The sequence below is a fragment of the Gallus gallus genome, chromosome 12 (genome assembly GCF_016699485.2).
Source record: "Gallus gallus isolate bGalGal1 chromosome 12, bGalGal1.mat.broiler.GRCg7b, whole genome shotgun sequence".
NCBI lineage: Eukaryota > Metazoa > Chordata > Aves > Galliformes > Phasianidae > Gallus > Gallus gallus.
This window is the reverse complement of record NC_052543.1, coordinates 2,611,440-2,632,818: the sequence shown is the minus strand read 5'-3', so window position 1 is coordinate 2,632,818 and position 21,379 is coordinate 2,611,440. Positions and strand designations below refer to the sequence as shown.

At 55.5% G+C, this 21,379-nt stretch overlaps 1 protein-coding gene across 3 annotated transcripts in view; it reads left to right on the top strand.

Moving 5' to 3' along the window:
- DAG1 (dystroglycan 1) overlaps nt 1-21,379 on the top strand; it is a gene marked incomplete at its 5' end in the record, with an annotated part of 38,852 nt that overhangs the window by 12,125 nt on the left and 5,348 nt on the right. For 2 of the 3 annotated variants that reach the window (NM_001097540.2, NM_001398256.1), the window contains one exon: nt 14,333-14,737. In NM_001097540.2, the coding sequence (NP_001091009.2) occupies nt 14,456-14,737 (282 nt within the window). 3 annotated transcript variants of the gene reach the window in all.

Here is a 21,379-nt window from a genome sequence, read left to right as displayed (position 1 = left end):
CACTGCACTGGGGGGTGCCCAGTAAAATACGGTTTGAAACAATACTTGGTTATAGAAGAAGTACTCATGGCTTAAAATATCCCCGGAAGGGCTGTACGGCTGGGTAGAGCAAGTTTCCCACCTTCTATTTTCAGCTTTTCCAGAGATTTCCTTAATTCTCTCAGGCTTTTCCCCTGTGTGCTGCCCCAGCCCTCCCCGGGCATCCTGTGCTACAACCTATTGGCAGTTTGGTATCCCAAGTTTGCTGTGCTGACTTCAGCCTGGCTTTCCTCACGCTTGTTTCCTGGCTTCCTCCAGAAGTGGGACCATGTCAGGTGTGTTTTTCTCAACAGGAAGAGGCAGGAAGGTGAGGGGACAGTTGCCATAACCACCTTATCAGCAGCAGCTCCAGACCTGAAGGAGCTGAAATCGGTGTTGGTCACTCCTGCAGAGCAAACAGCCTTTGGAGGGCTGTGGCAAACGGAGCCAGGGCTGTCTGTCTGAGGCCAGCGTGTATTTCACTTTCTGGGACAAAGGCTACTTAGACATCTGGATTGCACTGGGGATTTTAGGGCAAAAACCAATTACTGGTTTGCTGTGGATGAAGAATGGCTCCTCGCTGCGTTTCCACCACCTTAGTGCCGTGCCAAACTCGTGCTCCAGTGCTTTGGGAGGGAGAGCTGCAGCGCAGAGCTCGTTTGGTGCCCTGGGAACGTGAGGCTGAGCAGACCTCTTCTGACCTTCGGGTGCACTGAGAAAACAAGCTCGTTTTATGGACAGTTAATTTATAGAAAGTTCCTGTTTAAATTTCCTGCAGGAGCCATAAAGCCGGAGGACAGCTGCGCCCATCGCAAACCAAGGGCTGCTCCCACCTGGCCCGCACAGAGCCAGCTGCAGGGAGCTGTGGGACGGAGCACTCGGGAGCTGCCCTGCAGAGGAGCAGCCCTGCAGTGCTTTGGAGGTGTCCTGACTGCTGAGATGGGGCTCCCAGGGTCGAGTCAGGGATACCTATCAGCTTTTGTATTGCGTTCACTCTGGTTTACTTAAGCCTGGCTTAAGGCGTGTGTAGGTGGCAATAACTAACAGTCCAAAACAAAAGCTGTTTGGCATTTTTTTTCCCCCTTCCAGGCACGGGGAAAACTGCATTTATTTCCTGCTGCTTTCTCCCTCCTTCCCCAAAGACAGAAATAAGCAAAGCCTTGCAGACTTGCAGTTGTGTGTGCCGCTTTCAGTGCAAAGCAGGTAGGGTGCCGCAGCACACCCTGCACACAGCTCCAGCTCGGCTCCCCGCAGCAGCCAGGCTGCTCTGCTCTAATAATTCTGATCCTGATAGCTAATTCTGATCCAGTTTGACAGGGGTCGGGATCTTAAAGACACCGAGCTCTCAGGAGAGCCCTACGATACTCGGTCTGTCCTGCTGCTCAGAGCTGCTTTCTGCAGGCAGGTAGGCTCACGTTCACCCTCCCTGCTTTGGATCCCTTTACCATTTCTTCTTCTCAGCCTCTTTGCCACATTAAAGCTAAGATGAGAAGGAAAGAAAAACTTCCAGCTCATACCCAGGGCTGAGAACCAGAACTGGGAGGTGCAGGAATCCATCCCACGAATACTTGGAAGGCAGTTTCTTGGCTCGGGGCGCGCTGGGGATTCGCGCCCTGGCTGCCCCCCCATCCCCACCGCCTGTCCCTGCTCGTCAGCCCTCGCTGCTGGGCAGCCTGCGCCCTGCTCGCAGGCTGGCCTTCCTCACGCTCCTCGCCTCTTTCTCCCAGGCTGTGGCTCACCGGGGCAGAAAACGACTTCTGGGTGAGTGGCTGGAGGGTTAGAGAGGCCCCTGGAGCCCCTGCTTTGGGTAGCTGCTGGGCACTGAGCGGCGGTGGGATGTAGGAGTGATGGAAGGGGAGCGCCGAGCTCCGTGCAGCTCTCGCACGGTGCGGGGGTCCTTCGGTACAGCCCTTGGGCAGGTTTCCCCACCTGATAGAGGAAAACTCTGGTATGCTCAGGGCTTGAAATATCTTCGTTTTGTTGAAGCCGGGGCCCGTTTCTCTTCTTTTAAATCTCTGCAGCAGTTGATAAGCAGCTGGTCCTTTCTCAGGGAGAAAACGCTGCAGAAAGAAATGCCAGGAATGCGAACAGCAGGTGGGGACTGGCAGATGTACATATCAATCACGACAGACTGACAGAGGGGCTCATTCCTCAGCAGAGCCTCTGTTTGCCTCTGGCTGGCTTTGTGCGAACCCCTCTGAGTCCCTTCAGCCTCCGCTGGGGGCTTATAGCGGGGCAGCTCTTGGGCTCTGCTGGGGAGCAGTGTGCTCTGCGCTGCCCTGGGAGTGGGACCCCTGCTCCGGGAATGGGGGCAGAGCCTTTGGAGCACACTGCCGGGTCTCAGCAGCGTTCCTAATAACTAACGTGCCGCACCTCGGGCTTGGGCAGTGAGGGATCGTACTGCCACGTTGCTGAAGAAGCGGGCGGCCTCAGCGAGTTAATTGAATTTGCTGCACTGTTGCATTTTAAACCATGACTTCATCCCTCTGAGGAGTCTGGAGTTATTTCCGTGGACAAACCCAGGCTTGGAGACGGTGGTTCTCTGAGGTCACCTGTGCTGAGCAGCGCGGGACCGCGCAGCCGCAGGGTGCAGAAGTGCATGGCAGAGGGCTGAGCAGGATCTGCGGTGCCACGTGAGTGCTTCCCGAGCTCACTCCTTGCACTCACTGCTGCTGCTTTCTGAGCGCCTGGCACTCGGTGCGGAGACGTCTCGTAGTGGTAGAGCACCTGGTCGACATGAAAGAACGGGCTGAGTGGGGAGAAGCCTTTATCTGGTGATCTCTGGGCGGCATTCCTCTGTGCGATGGCAGCGCATGTTACAAGCAGTGCAAAGCTGCTGCCCCAAATGACATTTGGGATGTTTTTTTTTCCCAGGCTCTAAGCTTTCATTTTGGCCGACGTTGGGATGTGTTATCCGAGTGCTGCGGGGCCGCTTCGCTTCTGCACGGCGATTCCTGGAAAACCCAGAATAAAACCCGTGCTGGTGGGGCTGTGATCAGACCTCCCCCGGCGTGATGGGTCCCCATGGTGTTCTGCTGGGCTCGGCCTGCCTGAGCAGCTGCTGGCTGCAAGGCTTCAGGTCAGCCAGCTCCGCTCCCAGGGATTTGGCTGTCCCCAAAAGCCAGCAGTTCCGTGGGGTTTGCAGGGATGGTGCTGATTTACACAGCTGATGTGTTTAACAAGGGAAGGCACATCTGCCCCAAGTCCTCTCATCAGCTTCTCTTTGCATCACCGCTTGTTTTTGTGACAGAGCAGTGTAAGGAAGGAAGGCTTTTCCCAAGTAAGAAGGACAGTGAGGATAAGGGGTTGCTCTGTGCTGGGGTGCGGAGCAAAGAGTTTGGAAACATAACTTTTTCCAGCATTAAGACTCATTTTCTTAACTCCACATCACAGTTCCTTGTTGGAACTGGAATAGTTCTAAGTCCTCCTTTAAAGTACAGTAGGTATCCGTGACCAAACCCTTATTGGAGAGGTTGTGTCTGGTGCTGGAGTGCTGGTTCACTCCTGAGCCTAATGGCTGGCACTGCATGCTGTGGGTCTGAGCCCAATGGCTGGCACTGGAGTTTCCCATGCTGTGGGTCTGCCTTGTGCTCGTTCTGGAGTTTTCAGCAAAAACAGTTCAGCCATTTTCAGGAGCCAAAGGCAGAAGTGCCCAAAGTTGTGAGTATTTAAGAGAGCAACGAAGCTTAACTGCGGTGCACGGAGCCGCCTGCTGTTGTCAGTGTCTGAGGGCTGTGCTCCAGGCAGAAATGCCCTGATCTTATCACCTGGCAGGCACCAGAATGGCTTTGCAGACCTCACCTGCTGCTCAGAGATGCTATCCACAAAGGGCCTGGTTGGCTGGGCCAGGGCAGGGCGGGGACACCTGGCGGGGGGGGACACCCCTATCCCCTCACTGCTGCCTTGTGTACGGCCATGGCTGGGTGAGGAGCTGCTCTGTCCTGTGGAGAGAAGTCCAGAGAAGGTGCAGAACGAGCAGCACGCTGTGCTTGCTGTGAGCAGCTCATGGGCAGCCCAAGCTCAGGTATTCTCACTTTGAATTCATTATTTGCAGCTTGTACTACCCGCAGCAGCATCCTGCCTTGCTGAGAGCATTAGGAGTGGGTGGTGTGGGGCTCAGCCTGCAGTCATAGCAGCTCATCCTGTGGTTGTCACGAGGCAACGAGGGGCAGCCTGGCTTCTGCTGCCCCGCTGCTATCTCTGACAATCACTGTATGTGTGTGTGTGTGCTTCATTAATGTGGTTTTATGTGCACTTTGTTGCAGTGAGGTTGTAGAGGCCTTTGTGTTGAAGTCCCCAAACTGCACCTCTCTTGGTCTTTACAGCACGCCTCTCTCTGGCTGCGTGCTGTTGTAGTTCCCTGCTCTGCTGTACAGGTGCCTGTTAAGCAGGGAGTGCCTGGGGACTGCAGCTGCTAAGCCAGGTTTTCTCTTCTCCGTGTCTAAAACTCGAGCTGCACGTTTTTCCTTAGAGCTTGTTACTAAAGCTCAGGCACCAGGCCTGAACTCCTCTTAGCAGGTGGGCTGTTGGGAAGCTGGATGCTAATCCTGGCTGCCCTGTAGCCTTTTTTTTGTTGTTTTGGTAATGAAGTCTACCCCCTCCAGGTGAAGGCACGAAGCTGTGGCCAGGCTCTGCACCTTGGTCCTGCTGTATGAGCACTAAGACAGAACTGCAGCCGTGGCACAGCACAGTCCTGCAGGGCTGCCCGGTCTCTCGGGACCCTGCAGCTCCTCCCCGAACCTGCAGCCCCTTAGCGACAGCCAGCCTAGGAAGTGCCATATAACCACTGAAGTAAGATAACGTAAGCAAATAGAAGCTTTAGTGCAGGTAATTGGGTACCTAATTGCTGCATTTGCCACCTGGGGACTGGAATTGCTCTCTGCTCTGGAGGCTGAATGGGCCATACTGTGATAAGCAGTTTAATTGTTTCCCTGCATCTGCTGCAGCATTATAAAACCAAGGCAAGCTGCACACACCTTCAGAGCTTAACAGCCTCGCTGCAACTCTGAGCCTGTGTTTTCCTGTGGCTCTTGAGCATCCCTCTTCATGCAGCCCTTCTGTTCTCCACACCCTTTATCTTTGCCTAGGTTGCGTGTTAGCAGTGAGCCACTGAGGTTTTTGGAAAGTTGTTGAGCTCTGTGCAGTTGTTAGCTGTAAGGAGTGTGCAAGCGGTGAGGAGGGTCTGCTGGCAGTGGGATGCCCTCTCCAGCCAATTGTTGGGGTCTGAGCATCCTTTTCATAAGGAACAGTAGATGGGTGCTGAGCAGAAATCACACCCAGGTTGACTTGAGGGGTGGTATTTGGAAGGAGAGGTGTGGGGTGTGAGGGGCTCTGAGTGCTTGAGGCTGTGACATGGGGCTGCCCTCCTCGGGGGCACTGCTGCGTGCCTGTGCCTGGGAGAGGCAGCCCTGCTGCAGGAGCTGAGAGCAGGGCGTGGGGGCTTTGGGGGGGAGCCAGGGGAGATGGTGCTTGGTGGGGACAGGCACGAGCTGGTACAGAACCCGGCTGAGCACTGGTGTCATTTTCCTAGTTGCCTCAGAGTGGCATTCAGCTCTGTTTTCCCGGGGCAAACACCGGTGCTTTAATGACTTTGCCCCCATTCCTGGGATTCCTGCAGTCTGAGCAGGTGTATTACCTGTGCTTTGCTTCTTTGCTTTGCCCTGGGAGAGACGTCAGCGCAGGGTCTGTCCCATCCTCTTACTCCAATGTTTCCTTCCATAGTTTCACTCCACCTTTACTCCGCCTGGGTGTGCAGAGAGAGCTCCTTGCTCCCGAGCTTTGGGCACTGGCAGCAGCAGGAGGTGTTAGTGCTGGACTTGCAGCTAAGAACAGATGCCCAAATCCCGGCTCCACTCCTTACAGTGGAGTTCGTGGCCTCAGAATTATTGGGTTTGGCACTCAGCTCCACGATGCCAGAGCAGGGTGTGGAGGAAGGCTGGAGCTGTCTGTGTGCTTCAGCCCCCCCACCGCTTCCCCCAGGCCCGGGGTGACCTGGCAGCAGGGCTGCAGCCCTGAAAGCCCTGCACAGAACCAGACGAGTTGGTTTTGAATTGGCTTGTGCCATAGCAGCAGGGAGGCAGCTGGACACCCCCTGAGCCAGGTCCCTGCTTTACCACTGCTCACACACTGCTGCCATGGCTGGGGCTTGTGGTGAGGAGCAGGGAGTTCTAGCCAGGCAGTGCAAGCCTTTGCCCTCTGCTCTCTAGCAAGAGAATACCTATAAAAAATGTACGCCGTGCAAAGAGCTCATCGGTCTGATGGAGTTTGGTGAGTCCTGAGGACCTCTAGGTTCTTTAATTCCTCTCTCAGAAGCTTTCTTGGTCTGAGCTCTGCTTCATTTCGCTGCTTTCCCATTTTATGCTGGATGGTCAGAGCTGGAGCGTGCTGCCAAAAAAGCATTTACAATGGTTTTCCTGAGAAACACTGAAAGTTGCAAGGCCGTGGCCGGGGCCCTGGCTGCTCTGCACAGATTGCTCAGTGGTAAATGTGTTCAGAGGAAGAGCTGTGGCAGTTCCACTCACTGAGCAATAAGGGCAGAGCAGCTCCATCGAGCTGCATCTTCATGCTTTGGCTTGGGGCTGCAGGGTGGGGTGCAGGAGCTGATGGAACAGAGGGATGCTTCCAAACAATGTGCTAGCCCTTAGCTACGCAGCCACTAAGGACATCAGTGATGCTGCCTATGTAACTGGAGTGCTGGAAACCGGCTCGCCTCGCTCCCTTGTCTGCCTCCTGTCAGCTCTTATGCCTCAAGTCCCATTGGTAGCAGCAGCTGGGCTGCTGGCACAGCGGGAAGGCCTTGACCCCATCCCTCCGGTCCTGCCTGGTGCCCCGAGCTCAGCTGATGGAAACGGTTGCTTAAAGAACACCTCCAGAGACCCTCTTGAAGTACTTCACTGTCTGAGGAATTCCACGGAATACTCAGAAGGTGATGATAAACCGTTGGAATGCGGCTGCCTGTCCACGAAACCATCCAGCAAAACGTTCAGACGAATGCAAAAACCTCATTAAGGTTTTTCCCTTGTCGGTGTGGTTTGGTGCCTGCAGGCCTGGGGTGGTTTGCTCCTCTCCTGTGCTGGGATACGCAGCGTGCTGACCTCTGCTCCTGTGTGGCTTCCAGCAGGCCGTGTGGTCGGGAGGCTGAGCTGGGAGAAGCTGCAGAGAGATTTCCTGCCTTACTGGGCGTGAGAATGTATCCCTTGGGGTCCATCTCCTCTCTGTGTGGGATCCTTCGTACTTACCAGGACAAAGCGTCCAGTGGAAGCCTCCTCCCTGGTGAGGATATTCATTGCTTCTCTTCCATGTGGGCTCTGAAGCCTCGTGAGGGGGTTTGTTCAGCCTTTAATTCAGTTAAGAAGTCAGGCAAGAGTTGCAAATCTGGTTGGTCTCGTTTGTTTCAGTGCTCGTAGCTGCATCCCAAGCGAACATCTGCACAGCACAGCGGGGCGGCAGTAGGGAGGAATAGGATTTCTATGGGTTTCAGCTGAGATTGCAAGGGGTGCTGGGGGCTGGGGAAGGGTTTTGTCCCACGTAGAGCGTGAGATGGGGGAAGGACTGCAGCCCGTCAGTGGCAGGACGGTGGTGGGCAGTGCATAGATGGACATCTGCGTTCCTCATTGCAGTGACTTCCAAGGTCACTGGCTGGTGTGAATTGGACTCAGGCAACTGGTGGATGGTGAGTGACAGCCACGGAGACAGGATGGCTCCTGCTGGAACACCCTTTGGTAAGGCTGCTGCCTTCATCTCTGCATTATCTTGCTGAATTTGCTCGGAGCTATGGAATGCTGTCTTCACAAAAGAGAAATGGGGAGGAAAAATACCTATTTTATCTTGGTGCCCTGAGTTCTGTTTCTTCTCGAGTCTTGGAATCTGATAAAGCATTCATATGCATGTATGCATACATGCCTGTCGTGTTTGTCTTCAAAATATGCATTTCTATAGCTTCGGTAGTAAAGAGCTCTTAAAGCCAAAGAAGTCAGAGGCTAACTTGTTTAATTGTTTAATTTCCTGTGACTTTCGGTACTAGCTTTAGCTTAGGTTCTGTTAAAGGTCGGGTGTAAGCGTGAGGATGTTTATGCTCTCTAGCTGTGTTTCAGGCAAAATCAGGAGCTGTGTTCCTGAGGGGCTGGCTGTGTGGTGGCAAATCAAGTGAAGTCAAAGCCAGGTTAAACTGAATGCCCTTAAGAACGAGCAGACCTTTGCTCCTCCCTGCTGCAGCTGTATATTTAGCCTATGTGCCCTTTCCAATTACAGCCAGGAGAAGACACCCGAGGAGGAATGCAAGTCATACCCGCCCCGAGTGCTGCCCTGGGATCCATCACAAAGTGCTTCTCGAGCCAGAAGCGGTGCCTTGGTAACTTCTGTCCATAAAACTGACCCGTCCCTCCCTCCTTCTTGGGGTTTCACATTCACCACATCCACAGCCTCGTTCTGCACAGGGCTGAGCTTGGTGCCTGCCTTGTTCTTGGTGCATCCATCAGCAGCCCCTGCTCCCAGCCCATGGTGCCTCTGTACCTGCTGCGCTCTGCCCGCTTCTCCCCAGGGCAGTGCAGTTGTTTCTCATGCAGGGTCCATCCTGTATCCAGATAATCCCTTCTGGTCCTTCTTTTGGAGGCTGTGGGCGGTGCCTGACGTGAGGACAGCACAGCGAAGCAGCCTTCAGCTGTTATTCGGAGTCACCTCCGTGGATTTATCCTAATTTGCCTGCGTGCTGCCAGGACAGTGGCAGTTCTGGCTGCAGTGTTCCTAATTACAGGGAAAAAATGGTCTCTGAGGCATCCTAAATATTTGGGCCGATAATATCTGAGTTTCCTTTTAACTGAGAGCACTTGAAGATATGATCTGGGTTGTCTGTTTGGGAATAGCAAAGTGGGAGGAAGGGATTGATTGTGGTTGCTGAAGCTCTCATCAAAGAGAGAAGTCCCACCCAGCCAAAAGCAGTGCTGTGGTCACTTGTGGGGGTCTGGCGCTGCGATGGCTGCCGTGGATTCTCCTGAGCTCCGGGGGATCACAGTGGCACACACTGAGCACGGGTTCTGAGGGATCTGCAAAGCAGGATCTAACAGCTGGGAGGCATCCACCTGGTCTTCTAGCAGAGTCAGGTCGGCGTGCAAGCGCCTGCTTCCTTCTTGGTGGTACAAAGCTCTAGCTTGCAAAGAGAAGGTAATGATGAGTAGCAGGAAAGCTTCCCCTGAGCTATGAGTAGGTTAAATATCTCGGTGCTTACTGTAGCAGAATGAAAACCGCTTTGAGGTGTCGATTGCTGTGACCACTTCCCCTGCAAGCTCCATGGAGCGGCTGTTGGCACGCGTGACCTGAGGCAGCTAGTGACAGTTTGCAGTTCCCATCGGCAGAAGTGCTGCTCGTCTCCCTGCCCAGCACATACCTCAGCACAGCTGAGTTTTGTTGTTTTTTTTTCCCCTAGATTGTTGCTCGGTGTCAGGGTTTCCTGTTGCTGACAACAGCTGTGCTGGAGATGAGCAGAACCTGCTACTTCGCATTTGGTCTATGGTTACAGGCGGGCAGGACAGCTGGCACTTCAGCATTAAACCACAACTGCAGGGGTGAGCTTGTCTTTCAGACAGGCGTCCTGTCCTGTGCACGTCCTCCCCGCACGTGTCTGCTCAGGGTGTCCTTGGTGGGGCCTGGCTTCGTGGAGGGAGAACGTCCGTCCCCAGCTCTGCCCGTGTGCTCGTGCCAGCTGCGTGACAAATGTCCCTGAGCAACTGTCCTCCTGCACGTCCCAACCGTAACTCACCCGGGCGTGCAGAGGCTGGAGCTGGTGAGCGCCTGGGTCACTGCTGTGCACGCAGGTGGCTGGCAGGGTGGAGGGTAGGAGAAGCCCCCTCCTGCCCAGCCCCCCACAGCCGTGCGTGGAGCAGCAGTCGGCACCAGGGCACGTGCAGCACTGTGCCCCTGCCCGCGCCCAGCCGGCCCACCACATTGCATCATTCCTGCTGCTCGCTGCCTCGACACGCAGCCACTGATGGGACTTGCCTGGAGATTCTCCTGTGGGAACACGCATGAGAGCTGTGCACGCACAATAGATGTGCCTTGGGAAGTTGCACCAGCCCGCTGAGTTCTGCCCTGAGTTGGCTTCCTTAGGGAGAGGCTGTTCAGTGCTGCCTTTATGGGGACATTGGTAAATAAGCAGCTCAGGTAAGTGGGATTCCTCCTTGCTCTCCTTAATTCCTTCTTATCTGGAGCAGGGCATAGGAAGGCAGCTACCCGGGCTTTCAGCGTGCAAGGTTCAGAGGCATTAACATGCTGGTAGTGATTAATTACCGCAGCCCACTGATGTGACTGTACTTGAGCAATTGGATTAGGTGCAGCTGGGCAGGGGCTCACTTAGCAGGTTCTTGCTGGAGCCGTGATGTAGTTGACCACGCAGAAGTGATTCCTAGGGCAGCTGCACTTCTGCTGGGGCCGTGCTCCTCCTGGTCCTGCGGTGGGCACACAGCAAGGTGCCATGGCTGGCAGGAGCTGTGTTGTCTAGGTCTTGCTTTCGGCCCCGTCTTCTGGCCGCTCTGTTCTGCGTTCCTGCATACAAAGCAGTGCATATCCTTAGCACATCAGCAGGCCTTGTGGTTGCATGGAGGAGTCAGCTCCAGCATTGCCTTGACAAGTCAGCATCATATCAGCATCACCCAGCAGGCCCGACTGCGTGCTCCGAGATGAGGATTTGGCATCAGCAATCAGGCATCAACATTGGCACGTGCGCTGAGCACCGAGGCCAAAGCAGATGTTGATCCCAGCTTTGATGTTTAATCCAACGTTTTGGAGGTTCAAAGTGGAGACCCAAAAGAGCTCTCGCAGAAGCAGGAGGATAAAGAGAAACTCGGTGCTTTCATAAGATCAGACGGAGCAAAACATCCTGAAATTCAGGACTAACCTGAACCTTTGTGGTGGTTGTGCCAAACAGGGCAGCGCAGCTCCTGCTGGAGGAGGGAGCACTGCTGTGTGGAGGAGCTGGAGTGGCCCGGCCTGCCCCGGTAGCCTGAAAGCAAGTGGATGAGCCCTGCAGCACGGTGATGCCTGCAGAGCAGAGAGCAGCACTGCAGAATTCTGTTTGATTTTTGGCTCTGTTCTGAGCTTGCATGAAACGGTGGAATCATAGAATGGCTTGGGTTGGCGGGGGGGGCCTTAAACATATCTAGTTCCAACTTGCTGAAGCAGGAAGGGATGCCAACCATCAGCTCAGGCTGCCCGGGATCCCACCCAGGCTGGCATCAAGTGCATCCAGAGATGGGGCAGCCACATCCTCTCTGCACAACCTGTCCCAGCACGTGGCTGGACAGCAGGCTGTTGGCCCTTCTGATCCTCTCCAGCTCCATGCTGGTCTCAGCTCATGGAAGGTGATCCTGAACGCCATCATCTTCTACCTATGACTGGGCAGTCTCAAACAAGTGAGTGCGTTCTGCCCATCACAGCATGTGAAATAGTTTGGCTGTAGCTCTTGAGCTTCCCTGGAGGCATCGTGCAGGTGCCCATGCTTTTTCCACCCTCCAGTATTTGTTCTCTGCATCTGCCCTTGTAGACTCAAGCTCTGTGCTGTGCACAGGTGTGGATCTGTCATGAAGAGGCCGTAGCTGGGAGCCTTGCTCTGGCTCTGGGGAGCTGCCCTGCCTTTGGTCCTAGCACAGCGTGAGAGCCTGGCACCACTTCAGCTTCTGTTGTTGTATGGTGAGGAGCTGTATTAAAGAGATTTCTTGGTGGTGTAATGCTGTTCTTACTTCTCCTGGCTTTTCTTTTGATGATGGCTACGGAATTCTTCCTGTCCCTCCATTGTGCTCTGCTTCTGGCTGCAGAGACTGTTCTGTGGTTTTCCTAAGGGAAATTTGGAATTGGTGTGACATGCAAGTGTCACACTGGATCTGCACAGCCGGTGCTTGAGTTGCTTGGCTGAGGGGTGCGTGCAGTGCCTGTTGCCTGCTCCAGAGGTTCTTTCTGCAGCGGGTGATGACTTCATCCTCCTCTCCTGCTTGCCACAGATATCAGGGTCTGGCTCCGTTCTGCCCAGGCACTCCTATCCGTCCAGCAGGATCGCCCCGGGGCGGATCGCAGAGTTGGCAGAACAACACAGAGCCTCACCGTGGCAGTGCGTGGTTCCTGCAGCCACGGCAGGCGGGGGGCATCGCTGCTGTGGGGACACGGTGCCCTTCTCTGCAGGTGTGGCTGCAGCTCTGCGTGGCTGCTGCTGGCTGCACGTCCGTCCTGCTGGCTGCACGTCCATCCCACGCAGGTGTGGAGGCCCAGCTGTGAGCAGCAGTCATGTTTCTGTGCTGATTACCACCTCAGCTCCACAACAGCCACGTTCCTCAGCTGCCGCCCTCCTCCCCTGGCTGCAGCCTCCGATCCTGCCCACGCTTGCAGCTTTGCTGCTCTCCACTCCCTCCATGCAGGCCTTCAAGTGATGGGGCCACAGGAGAAGCAGCTCGTGGACAAGGTGCTATGGGTGCAGGCTCTATGGAGGCTGCGGGCCTCTTTCTGCCTTCTTATAGCTGTGTGCAGTGACAGTGTCTTGGTTTCCTACTGTGGCAGTGGGTGGCCTCACCAGGACCTTCTGCAGAGCCTTGTTCTGTCTCCAGAGCTTGTTCGGAACAAGATGTGCAGAGCATGTTGGAAGTTCTCTTCTTGTTGTGACTCCAGGCTCACCAAATTCACCACGTCCAAAAGTCACGTGCATTCCTGTGTCATTTGATGCGTTTCAGAGTCTCATCCCCTGACAAGGCAGGGAGCTGGTAGGAGCCGGGGCCTTTGGGAAGTAGGACTTGCCTTTACCTACCCAGCTGCTTCATACCTGGTGGTGACAGCCTCTGGAGAGGCAGCTCAGGTGTTTCACTCTGGGTGCAGACCACAGCATTGCCCTTGGGAAGAGCCTGGATTTGGTTTCTCTGTTACTTGGCCCAATGTGCTCCTGTCCTGGGCTCTCCTCTGGCCCAGTGTCTTGCACCGACCCCCTCCCAGCTGATTCCCAGTGCTTTCCAGCAGCGTTTTCCACCCTTGCTGTTTCTCCTGCCTTTCACTTGAGGGCCTTCTGAGGCTGGCAGCGCTCAGATCACATATCTGCCTGACAAATGCTGCACCAGAGGTTACTGCGTTCGACTCTCAACCCCACTGCCCCTGGGTGGGGGCACGGAGGTGTCAGTCCTCTGCCCGCAGGTGGGGAAGGCCTGTTGCAGGGTGAGGACGTGCCAGCCTTTGCACAGCCCCTCTGCCTTCTCCCTTCTGCAGTAGGCCTGGCTGTGCAGCCGCGTGGCCTTGGGGCACGCCATGCTGCAGCAATGGGTGGCGGGCTGTGCGGGGTGCTTACGGGTTTGGGAATGGATTTGGTTTCAGCTTGACAGGCAAACAGCTTCAGGGGTGGGGAACTCTGAAGCATCCTCAGCCCGAGGACTCGGTGTCCAGAATAGCACAAGCTCTGCGTCAGCCTCAGAGCGCCCGCAGCGCGCTCCAGCTTTGTTGGTTAGCTGGGCGGATGCAGAACCCGCCCTGTGATGGCTTTGCACAGGGCAGCTCCCAGCCCTGCTCACACGCTCTGCAGTCAGGGCAGCAGCACGTGTGTGAGGGCAGCCAGGCGTACACCCGCAGTGTGGGAGCTGTGCTGGGGGCTGTGGCTCTTTGTGGTCGTGAGGCAGGGTTTGCTCTCGGAATTCCGAGCTGCTGCCCCCAGCATGGGAAATAAAGGGTTGGTTAAAGGTGCCTGAGCACCTGGATCCAAGGTAGCCCAGTCCCAAGTGCTCTCTGTGGCCTCACATGTGTAGCTTGCTCAGGTCTGATCCTAGAGTGCGTGTTGCTGGCCCCAAAGTCAGGTATGAACACTGGCTAATCCCAAAGGCTGGAACTGGAAGTGAGCCTGGTTTAAGGAGTCGCTCTATGGGGTGGAGGAGCGGAAGCATCTGTCGTGCATTGAGTATCAAAGGTTTCTAGGGGCCTTCACGCTGAGTAATCAGCATTTAAATGTGCTGCTGCCCCTGCCTGAGTGCTGCTTGCCTCCAAAGACCCCTCTGCACTGTGCTCTGCCCCCAGCTGTGTCTGCCCACTGCCTGGGGCCAGCGGGTGCTCCAGCAGCAGCATGGCCGTGTGCGTGGAAAGCAGGCAGGTCTGATTGCTCTAGAGATGCTGTGCATCAGGAAAAGAGCTGGGAAGCTCTCGCCAGTAGCGTTAACTCTTAGGGTTTAATCCAAAAGCGAATTAAAACAAACAGGGTGGAAGGCAGGCTGCCCTGTGACCATCACAAGGAGGTCTGTGCGTGCTGGCTGGCTGGCTGGCTGGGGGTTGCGATTCATTTGCTGATCAGTTTCCTTTCTTCACCCAGGTTGCCAGGACCCTTAGGATGAGGCTGCTGTGAGGAGTGGCAGACCCACTGCCCGCACTGCCGTGCCTGCACGCCCCACGTCCCCCCTCCGGCTGGAGCGCCGTCCGAGAGCCGCCGGGCAGAATGACTGTTGGATGTGTCCCGCAGCCCCCGTTCCTGGGGAGGACTTTGCTCCCAGTGCTGCTGCTCGCAGCCTCAGCTCGCTGCCACTGGCCCAGCGAGCCGGCAGAAGTGGTGCGGGACTGGGAAAACCAGCTGGAGGCCTCCATGCACTCCGTGCTCTCGGACCTCCGAGAGACTGTGCCGGCCGTGGTGGGGATACCAGACAGCTCCGCCGTGGTGGGCCGCTTCTTCAGAGTCTCCATCCCCACAGATTTAATTGCTTCCAATGGAGAAGCAGTCCAGGTGAGAAACGTCGTTCCTCGGGGCTCACTTGCAGTTGTCTGCGGGGTTACCACGAGAAGGCAGGGAGGTTGCTGCGGAGCTCCCTTGAGGCTCCGTAGGGCTGTGGAAGAAGGATGCAGATCTTTCTCACCCTATTCAAAGTTTCTTTCCTCTGTGGTAAGGCAGAGGAGACCCGTCTCAGGGTTGTTGGCTGCGTTTAGGCTGCAAAGCACACAGCCCCTGGGACGATGGGCATGTTCCTGGGGAGATGCTGCCTCAGGGCTGGGGCAGCTTGAGACTGAGACTGCTGCCGTGACACTCGGGGAGCCTGCTTCACTATGGTAACAAAATATTGTCAGACAAACAGGCAGTGTTCTGGGAGCAGGGCTCTGTTCTGCGTTTGACGTAGTCTTTCCTGACCTTGTCCCTAAGTCCTCTTGGGAAGATGAGAACCTTTCTTTTTGTCTGACCTACTGGCACTGCGGACACCCACAAACTAAGCTTTGTAAGCAGTCCTGGGGGCAAGGAAGTGTTGGGACAGCCTGGAGGAGGACAGACGTGCTGCCAAACACACACTCGTTCAGCTCTTGTCCTTTTCTGGAAGGGTGCTGAGAAGTTGTCTCAGCATCATCTGAGGATGGAGAGCTCAGAGCTCAGGAAAATTCTGCTTTTGAAAGAAAGCAGGCTTCCAATCTTAGCTTATTCTTTTTTTTTTTTTTTTCAGAAAGTAGGATTGAAAAATACTTCTAAAAATGCATTTTTGGAAAATGTTGTAACAAGCCAACCTTCGAGCGCCTCTCAGAAGATCAGAGGGAGATAGGACAAGTCAGGAGGTAGCCTGACATCTCAGCCTCTCCTTGCAGGCAGGTTTGTTTTAGCTGTGCATGCTGTTGTGCAATTACCTCAATCCAGATTCCCAATCTCACCATCTCCAGCGACAGCTCCGGGACTGCAGCGTGCTGATGGCAGGTAGAAAATGTGAAGAACGCATCTGTTATTGACGGGCTGTCTGTCAGATGGGGGAGAGAGACGTGTGGTGGGTGAGCCCTGGGGTTAGCTGCAGGTGGGGTGGGCTGGTTTCAGAGCAAGGGCTGTGATGGTTAATTAACCTGATGGAGAGCGGTGGCGGCTGCCCTGCTTGAACCCCTGCCAGGTGGGGGGTTTGTTAGTGCAGGACACTTACACGAGGGTGCCAGGCTGCAGCTCTGGAGGGAGCGGACTCTTCAGTGTGGATCTTTGTGAGCAGGAGAGTTGTTCAGGGCTGCTGTGCCCGTGAGCTCTGCCTGGTTCGTGGCTTGGTGTGCGGTGGGTGCTTCTGCTATCTTTCAACTGCGAATTCTCTGGAGGAAGCTGTCAAGATCTTGTGTCACAGAAATGATCGCTTTGGTTTGGAGTTTTGCTGCAGAGAGGCTTGTTTTGGTGTTGTCTCATGGCTACTTCGACGGCAAGAAGGCATTCTCGGTGCTTGTTCAACACCACAGCTCCCTCGCCCTCCTCCTCCTGGCACAGCGGTCCTCTTTGATAGCTGTGGGGTGGCTCTGTGGTACGTTATTTCAGCCCCATCTAATAGCTCCATACAATACTTCTGCCACTGGTGTCAAGGCGTGTTTGCTGATAGCAACAGATGCTTGGAGAGCAGCAAAAGGAGCGTGCTGGAGAGGGGCTGGAGGAGCAGTTGCTGGCCGGGATGTAGATCAGCAAAGGCTGGGAGCGATTTCCACGCTCGTACGTGGGTTTGCCTGAGTGCACACTGCATCTGTTCACCTTGAAATTGATTTTAAAAGTGAGGCAGGCTCTGTGGCAGTGCTCCTGGCCTCGCTTAGCAGGCATCTGGAAGGGCTCTCCCCTGCAGCATGAGCTGCGTTGGCTGCTGAGCGAGGCCAGCCTTCCCAGTGGGGATTTGATTCCTGGCTAGTGAGAAGTGCGTAGGCAATGCTGGAGTGCTGGGGTGCTTTCAGGGCAAGCAGCTCTGCTCTTTTTCTCAGGCTGCCTCAGCCAGAGCAGGGATAACACGGTGCATCTGGGTGCTGCTAAATGGGGTACTGAGCCCTAATGAGAGGGAGTAAGGACACCCTTTTGAGCTGTAGCAGTGGATCAGCGCTTACAAAGAGACGTGCGTGCCTACATCCAGTCCCCTTAAGTTTCTAAGACCTGGATATCATCTCCTATAAAATAACCAAACAACTGATACTTGGCATCCCCAGACCTCAGGAGCCTGAGAGTGGTGTGGCTGCTCCACTTCCAGGCAGTTCCCCCCCGATTATTTGTAGGCTCAGTCGGCACTGTGGTGGGGAGCCCCTTGAAGCCGCCTCTCGGCTCCTCTCCCTGCTTGCTAGCAGATTCCAGCTGCCTGTAGACAAAGTCGTTTTCTCTGCATACTTGGTTGTGGGCTGGGAACAACGGGCAGCATTGGCAGCGCTGCGGAGGAGTGCCTGGCAGGCGCCTGCCCAGCTGCGTGGGCTCACTGAGCGCTCAGGTATGTGCTGCTGCCAGCAGGCACCAGCGCTTCCTTGCCACCCCCAGCCAGCTTCAGAGCAGGTGAGATGTTACGGCTGAGCACAAAAGCAAGTTTATTCCAGTGTGCTGGGGCAGCTCATCGGAGCGCAGAGGTGCAGATAAAGGAGCAAACCCCGACCTGTTGCATCTCTGCAGCCCCCCCGTGCTGCGTGCTCAGCTGCGTGCTGTTGTTGAGGACCTCCTCGCGCCCAGGGTAAAAACAGTTGGATTTCCTGCTCTTATTGCTTCCATTTGAAGGCTGTTCCAGAATCGGGCTGCTCTGATTAAAAATGCAACTTCTAACCTAAATTTAGAGATGGCTAGAAATATTTTGTGCTGCCCTTTAGCCTGAATCTCTCTTCCACCTTCATAATATTTACTTCCTTTATGTATTTATAAGTGACAGGCATGTTCTCCTGCCTTGATTTGATTAGATTAAACAAGCCAATCTCTTTAGGCTTTCCCCGTAAAATAAGCTTTCTTTTCCTCTCCCCATTTTGCAGCTCTCTTCTGCACCTCTTCCAGCCTGAGTTTATTTTTCTGGTGGGTGCCTGACCAGAGCTATACAAAATACTGCAGGCAAAATGTTACTGGAGCCTTGTATTAAACTTCCTTTTCTCTGCTATAAATACCCCGTCCCACAATTGTGTGCTTTTCCACATATCTGCCTTTGGCTCAGACCCTTTTGTGATCATTCAGCTGGAATACCCAGGGCTGTAGTCTTTCTGCTTCCAGTTCATGAGGTCCCAGAAGAGCACATTAGCCAAGGTGAGTGGTCTGGGATTTGATGTTACTGTTCTCAGTGAGGTCTGGGAGTGCTGCCCTTAAGGCTGTCCCATTCTCCCTGCGTGAAAATCTACACCCCCCATCGCTGCCTGAGGGACAGCAGATAATGGAGGCGAGGGCAGCAGCACTAACACTTAGGGCTCTGTTGTCAGAATTTGGGACGGTGGCTTTTGCAGCAAGTGCAGCTCTCTGCTCTCAGCATGGCAGAGCTGATGCCCCCACTCACGTCAGGAAAGCCAACGCCGAGTTAAAAGCAGACAAAGGACAGCATTGACGTGGTGATTGCCCCCGTCCTGGCTCCAAGAAGCTGATCTGGCTGCTGGGGAAGCTGTTGCAGAAAGCATCTGACGTCTGCAGGAGAGGCTCCCTGGTGCCAAACTGTGAACCAGAGGCAGCGTTTCTCCGGTCTGGTTGCAGCAAACAGGAGACATCTGGGCTTCCAGTGCCTCTCCAGGAACACCAGGCAGTGCCCCCACATCTGAACGTTACGTGCAGTCGCAAGGCATGCAGCTCAAACACAACTGTTAGGTCATTTCATTAAGCTGCTGCCATTTGTAGCCATGCTCGGCAGGGCCAGGCAGAGCTGGGGAGCGCAGTGACTGCGGGGATGGGGACTGGTTCGGCCTGGGTCAGGTCCCAGCAGCACATCTGGTGCTCAGCCAGTGTTGAAGTTTCCAGGTGAGCACGGTGGACTCCTGGCCTTGGCTCCTGACGTGTTGGTTGTGCAGCGCACGGCCTCACCGGGGCTTTGTGGGGAAGGCAGATGGAGCACGAAGCAGGGCCCCAAGGAGCTGCTGCTCTGTGCAAGCATAGCTGGTGGTGAAGTGAATACAGCAGCAGAACTAACTTAGGCAGCTGCCGTGCGTGGTGCGTCTGTGCTATGGGTTTGTGGGGCCATCCAAGTGCTGGGTATCAATCTGGGCAAAGTCTTTGCTTCCCAGGCAGAAGCCTGACCTTTCCAACGGTTGTTCTGTTTGCCATTTGCTGGAGTGGCTCTTGCCACACAGCTTTGCTCTCACCAGCCCTCAGGGGCCTTGTCCTACAATCAGAACCCATAGATAGGGTTGGGTTGCAGGAGTCCTGGTGTTGGGATCGGCCATTGGGACCGTGCCTTGGTGTCAGCAGCAGCCCCATAGCAGTGGGCTGAGCTCTATGGAAGGGAAGCACTGCAGCAGCTTCACCTCGCTCCCCAGTTTCCTTAGGCCTTGACTAGCTGACGGGTGAAGCAACAGCAGCTATTTATGGGGGCTCTGCAGGGATAGAGGCGACGTCTGGAGCAGGTCCAGGCAAAGGGCTCCTTGGGCAGGGCACTGCCTGAGCGCGATGCTGCAATCAGGGTGATAAGGGGAGCTGATAAGGCTGCTGTTGGGGGGCCGAGGGGCTGCTTATCTCCTTCCTGCAGCAAAACAGTCGGAGAGTTTGGCATTTTCAGTGCGCGCTTAGTAACAAGCTGAATTTGGAGGAATGGAAAATATGACTCAATCTAATTATAAACCAGCTCTTCAAGCGGGCTGGGAAGTTCCTTGTTTTGTCCTGCTCGGCCAGGCTGCTGCCCTGAGCATCCGGGGAGACCGAAGCAAGATGGGAAGCGGCAGCATCCTGTGCACAGCTGGACCCGGGGCTGCCAGCTCCGCTCAGCTCTCCCTGCCCCTCTCCCCGGTGCCAGGCTCCCTGTGACGTGCTGGTGGCAGGAGGAAAGCGCAGGGCTGGCAGCACTAAACCCCGGTGCTCAGCATCCCTGCCCCTTGGTATTTTCGCTTCCCTTTGGCCTTTTGCTTACAGAATGTCGCTGTGAGGGAGGAGCCCTCCCCGAGCTGCGTTTTGGGGCCACGTGAGGCTTTTCCTGCCCCACGCTCACCCCCATATGGCCACGCCATAGGGCAGCGCGTGGGCCGCGCCGTGACAAAGCGGCTGCACAAACCCTTCTGAGGCGGCCGCGGGCCCCATGAAAGGAGGGTTTCTTGGGAGGCTCCGTCTTCTGCCGTGACCTCCAGTGAAGCGGCCGCTGTGTTCCCTTGCCCAGGCCCGGCAGGAATCTGAATGGTGCCCTTATAGTGGGAGCATGGGCACGGCAGGGAATGGCATGAGCTGGGGGCGGCCGCCCGGCACGGGGCCAGCGGGGGGCTCAGGGAGATGCAGGGGGAGCAGAGCGGGGTGGCTGCCTCTGTGCGACGTGCTGTGTGTGTGCATCTGCCGGGGTGCAGCTCTGTGCCGGCTGCACCCACCTCGCTCCCAGCCTCCAAGAGCAGATGGGGAGGCTCAGGCCAACCCTGGCCGTGCCCTCTGCTGCAGTCCTGCATGGCGCTGAGGCTCAGCCTGCATGCGCCTGCTGCCACAGACATGGACACGGGAAGGAGAGGCAGCAAAGAGCTGCAGGAGCACCCCCAGCCCAGCAGCTCTCTGGGACTTTGCGGGAGAGGGCACGGGAAGTGGGAACATGGAGTCCTCAGCTGCCCTGGGGAGCAAAGGTCTCGCGGCAGCGCAGGGCTGGGGGGTCTCCCTGCTGCCCCCAGCATTCACCTCCAGCCAGCAGGGCTGTGTCCTGGCACCGCGGCCGTCCTGGCATGGGATCACTGCCTGCTTTCTGCAGGACTGCATGGGAGGAGGAGGACTGAATACTTGGAGGATTAGAGGGGACTTTTGTAGGCAAGAATGCAGGTTTTTTCTGCCTGAATTCCCTCGGAGGCAGCAGCCCTGCTCACAGCTTGTTTGCTTGTCTTTGTCTCGTTGGCTACAGGGCTCTGAGCTCCAAGTTTGAAAAACAAATCAAATGGAGCTATCTTCGTTTATGAGCTGCCTGCCTGTTCCTGGCCGGCCTAAAAATAACAGCAGTGCATGTGTGCTGGGAGCGGGGTCTCGGAGCCAGCCAGACCCCTGCGTGGATTCAAAATTACTCATTTTGTGATGGTCTTCAGCACGCTGCCAGGCTGCTGTAACCTTTAGCCGATAAGCGTTGGTTTACAATTATCTCAGCTATAGGAAAAACAAAGGCAGCCCTCTTTTCTTGAGCAACAGAAGAGTTGTTTTGAAAGCAGAACCCTGCGGGAAATTACGGGGCTTAAGGCTGATATTTATGGTGTGCGTGGAAAGCTGGGAAAAAACCGTACATGAAAGCAAGAGATCCCGAATCATTAACTATGTGCAGCCTTGACAAATACTGTCGGAAGCGATATTGGAAGGAAACGCTGATAGAACAGAGTCTGGGGCTCTGCTCACGTGCAGCACGGTTCCTAACAGCAGTGACGTGACCAGGACAGACCCACACAGAGGGCTCTGCTGGAGCCCCTAAGGACGTGAGTTGGGTCAGAGCTGGGACCAGCAGTGTCCCCACGAGGTTCTGCTGGTGCGTTCCAGCAGTGGATTCCTCTCAATACACTTCAA